The 15304-nt window shown below is 38.2% G+C and overlaps 1 protein-coding gene across 6 annotated transcripts in view; it reads right to left on the minus strand.

The window, feature by feature from the left end:
- LOC134819271 (CCR4-NOT transcription complex subunit 4-like) overlaps positions 1 to 14610 on the minus strand; it is a 38427-nt gene extending 23817 nt beyond the window's left edge. For 5 of the 6 annotated variants that reach the window (XM_063829110.1, XM_063829106.1, XM_063829108.1 and 2 more), the window contains exons 1-3: positions 14510 to 14595; positions 14261 to 14329; positions 13242 to 13307 (exon numbers count right to left, since the gene is read on the minus strand). In XM_063829110.1, the coding sequence (XP_063685180.1) occupies positions 13242 to 13307; positions 14261 to 14329; positions 14510 to 14563 (189 nt within the window). In that variant the 5' untranslated portion in view covers positions 14564 to 14595. Of the gene's footprint in view, positions 1 to 13241; positions 13308 to 14260; positions 14330 to 14509 lie in introns of all 6 variants that reach the window. The other variant, XM_063829109.1, reaches the window with a different exon arrangement.
- Positions 14611 to 15304: the final 694 nt, after the last annotated feature.

Consider the following 15304-nt stretch of genomic DNA (forward strand, 5'->3'; position numbering starts at 1 on the left):
ACGTGACGAAACTCAGCGCATGTTATTGGCCGGGGAAATGTCACGTGCAAAGTTTGCTTTGCTGTGATTGGTGGAGGAGCTTGTTGGGCATATTGGATTGGCTATCATGTGTGTGCTGAGGAGAGGGAGCTGATTGGATCAGTCAGCGTTGGTTAAACTACCCTTCTTTTAGGAATAATAGCTCTGATTGGTCACAGCGTGTCCCACGGACACTTCTCACTGGTCGGACTAAACACGTGACAATTGCTTGGCCGTCATTGGTCGGCTGGTATCACGTGATGACAACCTGTTGAAATGTGCGAAGTCGAAACCCTAATTTCTTACTGACAGGCGAGAGGACAATCCTAGCGTACTGGGTTTTACAACAAGACTAGTATTTACCCCACTATATAGTAGTCCACTTGTTATAACAAGAATGTCAGGACACGAGAGAGAAACGACACTTGGATTCAGTGCGATAGAAAATTACAAGAACGCCCTGAAGCCAAAAACTCCCGAGACCTCGAGAGCCAAATAAAGTTCGCTATCAAGGACCAGAAATTATGTGACACAATTAGTAGCAAACGTAATCTCCACTGCATAATATTGCTATTATTTGTAGCCACGTGAGTGGACACGTGACAGTTCATAACGAATGGAGGCACAGTACTTTGTATATGTCAGGTCTAATCTCGGTGAGACTTGTGGCACTCCATATAAGGTAATGCTCTCACCCCACGTGACACACCATATAAGGTAAAAACAGTCAGATGAGAGCTCCTCCTGATCACGTCTAGACTCACTATGTGTACAATTAAAAGACCGGAGGCGCAACGAGGTTTCATCAGGGTAGCAGCGCAGCCGGCAGAAGGAAGGGGCCGGGTGATTGTTAGTGAGGCCCCGTGTTATATTGTATTGTTATCATCAATATTATACCAAGTGTGTTATAATGTGGCCCCATAATCCTAGTCTATTATTATAGCTTGTAGTAGTATTAGTAGTATAATAATAATAATAGGACTAGTAACCTAGTAATCAGGGAGCATTGTGAGATTCTATTGGGGAGGTGCCCGCTATAAATAGTAATACTGTAAACTTATTGTTCGTCATAGGTATAATTATAGCTACTTTGCCAGAAACTCTTTAAAATATCAGATGTATGGCTCCTTAATCTAGGTTATAATAAAATCAATTTAGCTTACAAGAAACTCCAAAATTGCGCTGATTTATAATTACGTTATTTTTTACTATAAAATGTAACTGAGTTCTTAGATGTTGTATCATAAAGTGCACATGCAAATAAGACGAGATAAAATAATTCATGCTCGAGCTGAAGTTTTAAAATTTAGAAGTGAGTTTCTGGTGCCAGCATGATAGTGCTCGGACCGGTCGTAGAATCGCATCACGCCACGTATAAAATCAAATTTAACGCTGGCCGACAAAAATCTGTAGCGTGGTACTAAGGGAATATTGGAGATTTGATATAAATCCCAAGTGGAGCCCGCGCACCGCACGCTGTGCCGGTGAAACTTAAAGATGGTCTGCTGAGCTGAGAGCAAGCCATAGAGTCCAAAATCCAGCTTGACATTGACCCAGTGAGTGCAGCTAACTTTGACCGTTGTGACTTGGTGAGTGTTGGCAACACACAGAGCTCGAATAGTGGCCTACAAGTCACGAAGTCCGTGGAGGATAAAACACTCGTTAACCGATGACAGGAATGCGAGGTGTTTACTCCAACTAGCGGACAGGCGTCCTCCACGCTAATTTCACCGAGGGAGTCACGTGACTCAGCTAATAAGTCACGTGACAAACCGTATATGGGCATGTCGTCATGAGTTGTGAGGAGACAGTGATATTGTAACAGGTCATTACAGAAAGTGGCACAGTTGGTAAAGGGGACATTCCAGCATCGGCCTATTAACAGATAATCCTGTTTTCTGCTTTTATATGGAGAGACCGTATTGTGCCAATTTTTGCGCGGCTTTCATCATTGCAATTGATCAATGGAAATATCTCTTATTAAATGCAGCCTTCTAAAAATAAGTCTCATATTGATTACGAGTTTGTCAGCACTAGCTGAATCCTGCAGAAATGGAGAGTATGACGTCAGGAAAACAAAGCTGTGGTTTCATTAAGTCAGGTTCACCTCACCAAACACAGATACTATCGTAAAGAGAACAATACCTGTTCTAAATGTTGTGCTCTTAAAAATGTAATACATTCGAAATATTCGCATATTTTCGATAAAAACGGACATATTTTGAACAAAAATGGGAATGTCTTCAAGCTTCATCCATCATCCTATATTAGTATTATATCACTCACAATACCATTATTGAACAGTGCGACGTAACTTTTGTCCACCTTTCGACACAACCAAATTTAGAATATCACGCGTGAGTTTTAGGCCAAATTTAGAATATAACGCGTGACTTTTCCTACTTTGTACAAAAATACAAAAACCTTACAATTACTGTAGAGCATCATTCAACCTGTGCCTTATAACCTAATAATTTGATTTGCTATTATCAATGAAGCAAATACCAGAGCTTCCACCAGAACTATGCTTTGTGATCAAACACCTCTGTATATAACATAGCAGGAGAAAGAGTGTAAAGGAAGAATGTTGAGTTACGGAATACGAGTTCAACACTCAAAACTAATGATCTTTTTTATACGTAAACTGTATACAGTAAGGACTGGCTCTAGCTAAGGAGGGGGACTGGGGAGGGGCTCAGAATGCAAAACTTATAGATTACACTGTAGAATGTAGATGGCATGGAAATACGTGGGCAGATTATCGTAACTATATTAGTGTCAAAATAGTTGATTGAATATTATTATAATTATGCGCAATGCAGTTCCTTTGTTTGGATTTTGAGGCATTCAAAAATAAGAAATGATCAGAATGTTACGGAAAGAAAGCCAAAACGTGTGATCACGATACGATATTTTAAGATGCGATTTAAATTGTTAGACGTATAGATCATGCCTTAAATGGGGGGGGGGGGGGGGGGGGGGGGAGTAATCATATACTGATCTGAAATGTATCTGTATTTGCTAATTAGAGGGTTGCCCCCCCCCCCTCCCCCTTTAATTACATTCGATTTGTATTTAAATGCTTTAAAATAGAAGAAAACATATTGCATAAATTATTTTACCTATGGTATTATTTTACATATACCATATTCGGAGCTTCCAATCAACATTTCATGTTAAAAGGGTACGTTAAAAGGGTACGTTAAAAGGGTACGTTAAAAGGGTACGTTAAAAGGGTACGTTAAAAGGGTACTTAAAATTCTTTAAATTTTTCAAACATTCTTCATTGCCATAGCATACTTTCATGGCAAAGATCACAGCAGAAAACGTTAAATACAATTGTAGTAAAATTCAGATATATAAATCTAGATAAAATGCTTATAAAACCTGTTAAAAGAGTTGAGATTTAAAGTTGTTAGCTTTGTTTATTGACTTTATTCCTACATGCCAACATTTTCTTCTACAGAGCAAAGTCTTTTTGGAATTTGGAATCATCGACATATTTGTCGTGGTGTAAAATTCGCCGACGTTCAAGACATTTTAACTAAGCAGGCGAAAATACCGATACATTTATAATTATGGTAAGAAAAGATGCAGGAGAGATTTTCCAGTTCTTAAAAAGCAAATTCCTAGAATTATCGAATATCAATGATTAAGCGGCTACTTGATAAAATCTTATCACTTCAAGGAATTGTACTTCTGCTCACTTATTTTTATCTGTTATCAAGTAACCAAGTTTTAAATGTGGCGCAATCTCTTCACTTAAAATACATTTCATGAATTTTAACGTAGTGTCACAAGATCAAGAAAGTACATATGCATATATTATAATCTTCATCGAATTATCAAAAACGTTTAAATTTGCCTCATCATTCATACTTTAACTCATAAATCTGTTTAACCTTAAGATAAGGGAGGCCGAGGGTTCCACTTTGTTTAAACAATTGGGTAAAGAGATACGATGAGGTCTAATTCAACCATGTGCTGAGATAAGAAGCTTCAGTACAGAGCTACTATACTGCTATACTATCTGGTTTTCTTGAATGATGAGGTAGAGAAGCACTACAATCACAGTTTGCTCAGTAAGGCTTCTACTTCTAGTAACACATATCAGAAGTATATGGGGTACAATATCTTCCTTATCAGTACGTAATATAACACCTGTACATCAGACGTAGTGTACAGCGCCGTGATAACTTAACCATATAAGGTCATATGCCGCGTCATGTATTGCCCAAATATGGTCATATCCGGAATATCAGACTTCAGATGACAATCTCCCCCTACACTCGCTAACACTAGTGTGCTTTGTACAGGTCAGATAGGACAAAGTATAGGCGCTAAAGATAGGCACACGTCAACGAGTCAACAAGTTGGCAGCAAGAGAGTGGTCAGTATGGTGTTTACAATGAGTGTTGTTGACAGGACCTACTGTGCGGGTCTGGAGTTGTGCAGAGCGCGGCGCGCCTGCCACATGATCATGAAATGGAGTAAGCGCAGCGCTTTTGACAGATCATCATATGAAATGCAGCAAGCGCTGCAGCAAGTGCTGCATCAAGCGCTTTTGTCACCTAAAATGCATAAGTGCAGTAGCAAGCACAGCGCTTCTACAACCTCAAACACACTGCAGCAAGCGCTGCAATTTTTTCACTTCACAGTCTACAATGCCAAACATTTTCAAGAAATATAATGCAAAGTAATTTCATATCAACTCTACTGTACCATCACACTAAACAGGGACTGTGGGATACTGATCACATCACCAACAGCTAATGTATCTAAACAGTAAACAAACGGGTACCAGCAATAATGTTTAATTGATAAGTACTCAGAAACGAGTCATTTTAAAAGGGCTTGAAACTCAAGAAATTGAAGTTAGATAATTTTTAGACTGTAAATTCCTTTTCATCAGCCAAGTTAGGAAGTACAGTGGCTCTGCTGAATGAAGATTATATTTACAACTTAGCGTGTTGGCGTTCAGATGATCTGCTAATGGTGTGACTCTACTCTACTCTACTCTGCAACTCAATGATTTCTCTCCAAAATAATAGATAATCTAGTCGGGTGGTGTGCAGGTATAATTACAAAACAAAAGAACACAGCTGCTCATGACAACAAAAGTTAGGTTATCACTACATGGTAAAATATCATAACTATATACGAAACAAAAGGAGAGAGAGAGAGAGAAGAGTACAACGTCCATGCTACTATCTACTCCTCCCTGCTTAACACGTGACAAGCCCAAATAAGGTCCCTCTCCACGTCACGTTATGCCCAAATACGGTCATAACCACTCCTGGTTGCCATGTTAGCCGGGTAATTACAGACTGTACTCCATCTCGTACTACGAACAGTAAACAGTACCGTCTGACTTCATAGCTGACTCTAATGCTGCTAACTACGCACTGTGACAGACCACCTTCTCTCCTCTCTACTCCTCCTCTGGTGTACTAGGTTTAACAAGGGTTATTAGCTAGTTTATCTCGTTAATTCAGGATAATCCTTGATTACAGTTAATTTTCTTCTATTGTGGGTAGGTCTGTATTGTTGGTTACAGGATTGTTAATTGCCCGCTTTAAATAAACTCTTGTTTAGACATTTAAGTTAAATGGGGAGTTAAGATGGTTAATTAAAGGAAATGCAGGTAAGAGGGGATCGTTGTCTCGTGTAACACAGCGACGTTTTGGTTTGACCATATATGGAGATAAATGTCATGGGATATGCCCAAATAAGGAGATAGTTTAAGATGTTCGGCCCAAATGTGGATAAAAGAGTCGCGACATCAGTAAGTCAGAACAAATCAACAGTGGACAGGGAATTTAAAACGAGCAGCTCAATCTGTCCTGTGAGTTCATTGGATGGTCCACTTAAGCTGTAATTGAAGCAAGTTCAGAAATCTGCCTGGATTTTCCAAAGGTCCGTATTCACTTTGATTCATGGCCCGCCGGCCGCGAACGCCAAGTGAAATCAACGGAAATATGCCGAAACTACAATCTGAACCAGCATGAGCACTGAGCAGTCTTAACAAAAAGGCAGACTAGAACCAAAATAATATTTACTGAGAGTCTTACTAAGCATGTTTCCTAATATCGTGCTTTCTATTATTATATAATGACTAATGAGCATGATGTGTATTTGTATCGTTAGTTACTGGCAGTGGACACAGCACTATCAGTATCAATATATATACTGACTAAACAGTACCAAGATAACAACAAACCGACTGTGCCAACTACTTTCTATGAATCCAGGACATGCTGTAGGAGTAAGAGCTGCAAATCGTTTCATTACTTGTCAAGATGACCAAGTACACGACCAAATATAGAAAAACTGGGTGCATAACATCGCGTAAACGCCCGATAACACAGACTAACTGTTTTACGAGTAATGATAATCAGATGTCATGCGAGGGAAAGCAATCACTGAGACCTCGAACAACACAAAGCTATACTAGCCGTGGTCCCAACGACCACACTGCCCGGTCATTGGTGGAAACCTTGGTCACGTGTAGCTGGAGCCTGGATCCCGGCTCCCGATTGGAGGAGAGGTGAGAGTGAGGGGGAGAAAAGGATTATAAGGTGTGTTGAATATATGCAGCTAGGCGGGGAGATAAGATAGTACTAGCTTAGTGTATTGTTAGGAGGAAGATTCTACAAAACCGTGTGTAACCCTGACCTATCTGGTATTAGCATAGTTAGTGGATCTGGCCGAGCCGTAAAATGGCGCATTACAGATCCTATCTTACTATATATAAAGCGAGACGATATATATGGTTCCGTGCCATTTTACTGACACCATGGCATCAACTTTAACGCGACTTTCCGCAAAAACCGTAAAAGATATACAACTGAAACTTTTTTGACTGGGTCAAATGCTTTAATGGCCTTCAAATCAGCATGAAAAAGTAAAAAATTGGCCAAGAAATAAGAATTTTAGTGCCCAAAATTTGGACTCCCAAGTGGTGTCAAAAACGCAAATTAAATAGGTAATAATTATTTTAGTCTCTCTAGTCTTGACACCACTTTAGGGTAGACGGGTTCCTGCTAGTTAGTATAGTGGCGCAGTAATCAGTATAGTGGCGCAACTTTGCCAAAAAAGGAGAATTTAAGCTAAGTGGGTACTTCAGTTACACCAAATGATTAATGAGGCTTTATCGTTTATTTCTTTTCATGCTACGTAAAGAAAAGAAAATGATATGCAGACAGATTCTTTAGAAGCAGGCATAATTGGTACACTCATATTATACAAGACAAGCTTTTAAAGTGAAGCCTGAGGAAAGCTAAATATTATTAAGCGGTTTTATGCAATATAATGGCCTTTTATGTCATACTAAAATGCTTTATAGTTAGTAAGGTTAATTCAAATTTAGCCAGAAAGCACCTTAGAATAGCTGAATATATAACTTATATTGTATATCCAATTAATTTATTCAATAAATATTGAGTCAAGTTACCGTAATTCATCAATTATCAAATCGTCAAAGATACATATTTAAAGATTTAAGTATGAACACTAATTCGCCATAAAAAAATCAACTGAAGAGGGTCAAGAAAGAAGCTGGTCAATATGGTTATTGGTTACTATGGTTACTATGGTAAATGGTTACTATATTATGCATATGGTTACTATGGTATGTGTCCCACAATGGGACACTATTGTAATTCAAAGCTATCTCTGGGAAATCCGTAATTCACCTAATTTAAGAAGAGTGAGCAGGCACCAACTGCATTTAAAAGGTAATATCTAACATAAAAGTGAAACAAAAGGTCGATATTTCTGTGTAAGCTAAAAAAGCAGGTTGCTCTAAATTTAAGAGAGGCTAAAATGGGTGCTAAGAATTGGGGAGAGAAGTAGGGAGGTCGGAACAAGCAACACACAACTCTCACAGCTACACAACTCCCCTGCTCTATACAAAGTTAATGTCATTATAGCTAGCGACTCCTGACGGATGTTCATATCTGCTCTCCCCATTGGTTGTTTTTTAGTCACGCGACACGTGTTCAGCTCTCTGATTGGCTCGGAGACCCGGGTCCCGGTTTGACTGACCGAGTATACTAGGGTACCTGTTCAGTTTCACACTGCCCCTCGTCCAATGTGAAATGTCAAGTGAAGAGGAGATGGTCATCAACCAATACCAGCAGAGGTAGTTTGATGAAAACAAATGGAAAATTAAATTGAGTGTCACGTGAGTGTCACGTGATCAGCGGTTTGTGACGAGTTGTGTGTGCTGTGTGGCTTGTCCACAGTGTACAATGTGAATTTGGACAACTTTAAGAGAGAATGAGACCGACGCTGTAATTCTCGTCATTACACGTATTGTTAGAAAATGTATTCTGGTTGTTTCCTCGGAATACTTATCATTGTTCCACAGTATTATCTACATTTTTAATACAAGGCTACATCACCTGTGCTCCTGCGAAATCTTTTAAGACTTAATATTAAACACAGCAAACAAAATAGATCAAGATGTGTTATTTTAATCGTTTAAAAGCCGCGCCTGTTCACAATCATACTGACATGTCAACAGAAAATACAAGATAATAAACTAAATTTAGCGTGTAAGTGTTATCAAATATCATAATCTTAGAAGTCAATTCCCTGAATTCTTCTTCGGTGGTCCAATAAATAATAATCACGTGTTTTTTAAACCAATCAATGACACTGATACAATTAGAGGATGTGAACCCTTCGCAGTGAAGGCATTGAGAAAAGTTGAGTCAGACAACATACAATTCTTTGCAAATATGATTCATATCAGTTTGTTCGCAAAATGAAAGTGGATGTGCATTTAGAATTGCTCTTGTGCAAGCAACAAGGTTACCAGGTAAAGGATTTTTCGACCTATGACAACGAATCGAGTGCTTAAGACCTTAAGTGCTGAGGATATTCTCTTTGTTAAGTTTAGCCAAGTTACTCATTTCAAAGTTATCATACTCGTCTTTCTCCCGGTTATATCCGCCCAGTTATATATCATTAGAAGACTGTTGCAGACCCAAGAGGACCGGAGTCTCAAAGGCTAGATGGCATTAAATATCTGCATACCAAGCAACTATTGCGCAGCAAACGTAGCCTATTAACTTTTCTTCCTCTTACATACTTCATTATCTACAAAGGTATGAAGAACACATCTTGTAGAACGGCTAGGGCTTCTCTACTAATAATATAATTATTACTAAATCAGAAGTAAAGCGGATCTTGTCTTGTGACCAGACTTTGGACTACAAATTTCAAACTGATTAAAAAGTGCACCCTGACCTAGAGCAAATTACAAGCAAGACACTGTGTCCCTGGTATGAGAGGCAGGCTGAATTATAACCTGACATTTAGTATCAGCTTACTCTGGAGGAGGAGGTACTGGGTAATTAGAGCAACAATAAAGTTCAGTAGAGCCCATTATCCACCCCACACTAGGAGGAGGAGGAGGAGGAGGAGGGGGGAGGAGGAGGGGGCTGCTTTGTAAACAGCTGTGCAGTCCCCTCTGTCATTACACACACACAAACAGTTGTAATAACCTCACTGCAATGAGTAATAACCCGGCTGCAACTGCTGCACAAAACTAATTTCACTCTTCAATAGACTACCTGGGCCTTCGAGCATTGTTCCAATATTCCTGTAAGAGAGCTGACAGCCACTCACAAGCCAGAACACGGGACGAGGACCAATCAGAGAGCGTTATTGTGGTCATGTGGGGCTAGTCAATGACCTGGACTCTTTACCAGGGAGCAGCAGGTGTGTATATGGTAAATAGCTAACATTCGACCTGGGCCCTACCAAGCAAAGCTTAGAATAACAATGGCAAACGACTAATTCATAATGCGCAGCAAAATGTGACGTATTTTACCCGAACTGGGTTTTACTGTATACTTGAAGGAAGAACACAGCTGGTTGAAGTGTTGTAGATAACAACGTGGGTGCAGCAAGAGAGAGGGGGAGATATTATACACACCGACCAGGTACAGCTCAGTGCCCTTACACTGATCATATTATATACAGCACTGTAATCTCCCTTCACAAGACACCGCCTCCATTGGCTCTCACCTTTCATGTGATACCAATACTGTGATTTGATTGGCTATCAGGGTTCATGTGACACGAATACTGTGATTTGATTGGCTCGAGTTTATCACATGGTGTGAATACTGTGATTTGATTGGATGGTAATTATCAGATCGCCCGCAATCGTATCTTACACGGGTTCATTTAATCAAGAGACTGTTCCTTATGAATAATAAGATGAGAGAGAGAGAGAGAGAGAGAGAGAGAGAGAGAGAGGAGAGACATTATGCAGATTAGAAGCCGAGCAGTCGTAAACTTGGATCACGGGACAATAAATGCAAATGAAGATGAGGATGACGTGGAAATATTTGAGGAAATATCGTTGGAAGCATCAAGGGAAATATCACGCAAAAGACTACTTAATGAGATATTGTAGTATTGTAGTAATGATAAATGTATCTATGTTTTAACAAGTGAAAGGCTTAGTTGAGGTCCACAAACTTCAGATTGTGCATTGGTGACTTAAACTCGTTTTTTTTTGTCAGAAGATTGCAATGTCTAGACTTTATCACCATAATTAATTACTTACTGCAGACACAGTGTCCATTTGAAATAAGGGTAATGGAGATACAGATGAAGTATTATTTATGTTAAATACACTGTTATTGTTAAGCTCTTCAACATGACATGAAGTAGCAACAGGTGTGTATACGGTAAATAACCCATAACTAAATATTAAATGCTTGGTTCGTACGATTAGTCTGCTGGTTAATTGCCCCGGTGCATAAATTTGCCAATGGGGTAAAATTGTCTGTCAGCCAACAAAAGCACAATAAAAACAGCACAGAACACAGAACACAACAAGACCCTGGATCAGGTAAACAATTCTACAAGAGCTCACATTCCACGTCTATATATAATAATACCAGCGGACCTGTGTAGTGTAGAGAACATAGAGCTTGTTGCAGATCTCACTAGACTCTAGCTGTAAAGCTCACGTTTCTATGTGCAAACACAGAGAGAGAGAGAGTATAGAGCACTTTAACAAGATTAGGGGGGTTATATATTGAGTTACACTATGTAATATAGTTTGGAGATGCTCAGTCGCTGAACTGTAAAGCACAGTATGATAAGAAACAATAGCAAGATGAATTCCAACACAGGGACTTTGCTTGTGGGTGTGTGTCAGGACCGGGAGAAATGTAAACTACATTCCGGTTCAACAATGAGTATTATCATCAGAGTTAAGACTCTTGTGAAATGAAAGAGAGTTCAGATGTTTTCTAATTTCAGATTTAAATAAACGAAAGAAAACGTTCTAATCAGAGTCACACATTTTAGGAAACGATTGTATGTGATAAAATAACGATTGTATGTGACAAAATTCGAACTGTGGATGATCATTATTATATAATCCATTCTTGCCACGCATTTAATGAAATAAACTTTTACTCTTGATTGTCTTTTAATGCTATTATTGATATGTTGCCCACAATGAATGAAAAACAATTATAGCTTCGTTTAGTGGTGTTCACTGTTCCTTAACAAAAAGTTTCTCCAAAACATTTCACATCTAATGCGCAGAGCACAAATAATCTAATATAAAATGATAAAAACACAACAAAGAAGACGTATGGTGAAGAATACAAAACACAAGTATCTACCGTCAGCAACAACACACACACACACACACGCACACACACAGACAACTCGTGACAACAGATAAAACAGTAAACAGTACAGATCATTGTGAGGAGGAGAGGGGAATACTGAACAGGTCACACAGTGGCCTTCTCCCCGAGTGTGGACTGCTACAATATATCATCGTCATTATACCTAGTGGGTTTTAACCCACACACACCCTGAACATTGTTTGTGGCCGGGTTCACGTGCTATCTACTTTTTGTATTTCTGTTGATGAGAATTTCCCGTGTTTGGATGGGTTGGGATATGGATAAAGCGAGCTCAATTGGGCTAGAATTTGTTTTTCTGTGAAAGTTGGGCGTGGTTTGATATGTAACTGATGCTGCATTGTTTTTACCACGGATAAGATGAAATAAATTGTATTTCCCCATCTTAGAACAATTTACTGGATGGGTGAAATCTTGAGTTTATTGAAACCATGATGTCGAAAGAATCAATACAGCTATATATTAACCATAGATTTCACAGAAAGCTTCTCCTATCACTAGATTGGAGTAAGAAAATGTAACTTAGGTAGGCGGGGAGTCTCATGTCGGCACTTTCAGTTACAATATCTATCTAAAATGTCTCCACTTTCAGATAAATTAGAAGATCACGACTTCCGCGTGTGCAACCAGCAACCACCAGGATAACTAGTCATTATCCGTGCTTCTGAACACGGATCATGTACATTTTGCTGTGCTTAATCGATTGACAGGACAGTAAATACCTAATTAGGGTAATTATCAATAGGGCAATTAACCGTCACCATGTTTGAAGTGAACTCCAATTGACAAATGTACTCTTATCAATACGGGTATTGGAACTGGTAGGTGGCAAATTATTGGACACCTTATGATTAACTCCACTTTTCTAGTCAATTCCCGCCAATATTCAGTTGATCCACACAATCTCGTATTTTGAAAGGCACCGAAAAGCGTTGAAAAACAACAAAAGGTGACAAAATTTGCTTATATACCCTATATAGTGTTGACATCTAAGTAGACTATAAACACCAAATCAAGCCAATTCCACCATATTTATGTAAAAAATCGTTTCACATAATATAATATGCAATTTACATTTTACTTGCAATCTGTGAAAGATCATCGGTACGTTCAGTAACAAACTGATTTGTAACCAAAGATTTGAGCTCCAAATCTTTCATCTCACTGTTTTGGTTGATAGAAGAAGATTTAGTTAAAAGAAGGAAAAAGGAATACACAGCTACACTTCTCAAGAGTTTGCAGGATAATTATTTTAGGCACGTGATTTCACACGTGGAGCAAACAGTATATTTTCACTTTAATAATTATAATATGCCTCTGCTCTCTTATATAGGAGTGGCACGAGTCTTTTACATCTTTGATTTTCGAGGCAAGAGTTAATTTGAGTCACATGATTTCATCAACACAATCTGAGCAAAATGGAATTTGAAATAAGATTTAAGCAAATATCTAGCTGTGCAGTAGATTTTGCATTTTAAAATGAAAGTCAAAATGAACGTCACATAATTGAGCAAAGCGAGATTAAAACTTACTCACCCTTCTACACGCTGGACAAAGACCGTTGTCGTTCGTTCTGATTCGATGCCAACAGAACCGACAAATCTGAGATGCTTTATGTGAGAGAGAGTCGAATGTAAATTACAATTGGAAGTTCATGAGGTTTTATCTTTTTATCTATTATGTAAGATGATGGAACCCAAAGCCTACATCACCATGTTCATGTTAGGTGTGCGGTAGGCATGATTTAGTTTAGGCACATTTTCTAAGTTATGATTAGAAGAAGTTCAATGATTTTAAATTTTTTGTAATTACGTTTTCATCTTTCTCTGTAGTATTTAGATAATTTATATTTTTGTATGTTGTCAATTTTCGCCTACATTACTTCGAACCACATTTCATACCTGTCAATAACTACCTTAGCCGCGTTTCCCTTCAACCAATAGTTACACTCATAAACCTAGTCCACCAATAGTATCATTTACAAAGTCACGTATGTTATATCATGCTAACACCTTCATACTTAGGTACACTACTGCAGATATCATTTGCCATCCTCCCTAAAAACACACCTATCACATGACTTTCGCGTGAAGGTTTTTATTTATTTTAAATCCCAGATCTTTGATTGTAAGAAGAGAGTTCTGATTATTTTAAAACAGTGCCGTTCATTGTAAAATGGTTATGTGGATTACAATTTTAATATCGTTTACTTCATTAACTTAATTTAATAACCTTTACGTGATTACCACAAAACCAATCTACGTTTATTACTTTATTATTTTGTATCCTACCATAAGACGAGCAGCTAGGCACTATGTCGAGTGTTACATAGGGAGCATGACGACCCTAAATTAGATGCACTTGCAGAATCTACATTTAATATTGGGACGACGGATCTTTTAAATCTTTTGTAAACTGTTTAAAATACAAATATACACTAGATCTCTTGATCAGTTGTAACTTTCTACATTGTACAGTTAAATCTGAAAACCAATTTAAAGAACAATCTTATTTCTTGTAGTCTATTGAATAGAAAAAAGGATTGATTGTCTCACCTGATAACCACAGCCGCAGGGGAAAAATGTCTGATCGTCAATTTCTAACGCCTCCATGCACAAGGGGCACTGAAAATTGTCACTATGTAAATATTGGAATAATGATATAATGTTGAACAGTAGAAGTGGTGAAGAAATAAATATCTTGATGTTTTCAATTAGCCATTATCATAATAACATGAAGTGTTTGGGATTGCCATTGAAAAGATAAATCATTTGATCATGCAAAATTTATCAAGTTGTACACACCTCTGGGCAGTCTTCTTCATCGCTAAAATTGACAACTTCCTCGGCTTTGCCCATTTTCGTGTTGAGTGAGAACAGAAACTTAGCTATTTAAAATAATTGATGAGCGTTACTTAAAAAGTTTGAAAGATAATAAAAGATATTATATAATGGAATACGTTTCTTGTCTCTACTGCCCATGAAAATTGATGTACAATTGCTCTTGATACATGATCAGGTCCTCTCTATCCCAGGATGCAGACAGGCATTCACCCATGTCTTTAGGTGCATGTCACTAAAGCAAGGAACCTTCATTTCTGAATTGCCAACACAGCCAACCTACCTTTTGTCTGTTACTAATGTTTCAATAAATCTTTTGTTGCTGGATATACATACGTTTTACTTTGACGCACCGCCCATGTGCCAGTATTTTTTAAAGATTTGAATCTTAACTAAAAACTACAGTTTGGACTATCCCCATTGCCGTTGTATCAGCTGCTTTTGGTCCCATGGAAAAATATTGTTCCTAGCCGAAATTATAACCGGTCAAAGGTCAGCGCTTATGTGTAATTGTATTGCGCAAGCGATTTTCAATCGCGCGTTCTGAAAATCGAGTCTAAAAATCTATCTTCTCCTACATTTTTTTGAGCAATCACCCTCAAACTTTCAGGATATGTTCTCAGGATCAGTTAGATCCTCAATTAAAATTACCCTAGGCTACTGTTTTCCAAGTCTTGTCCTGTGAGTAAAGTATGTGTGAGAAAGTTTTAATAAAATTATTGTATATTTACTTTTGAATTTTTAAAATCTAATTTGAGA

This window comes from Bolinopsis microptera, chromosome 8 (assembly GCF_026151205.1).
Source record: "Bolinopsis microptera isolate Bmic1 chromosome 8, MBARI_Bmic_1.0, whole genome shotgun sequence".
Lineage (NCBI taxonomy): Eukaryota > Metazoa > Ctenophora > Tentaculata > Lobata > Bolinopsidae > Bolinopsis > Bolinopsis microptera.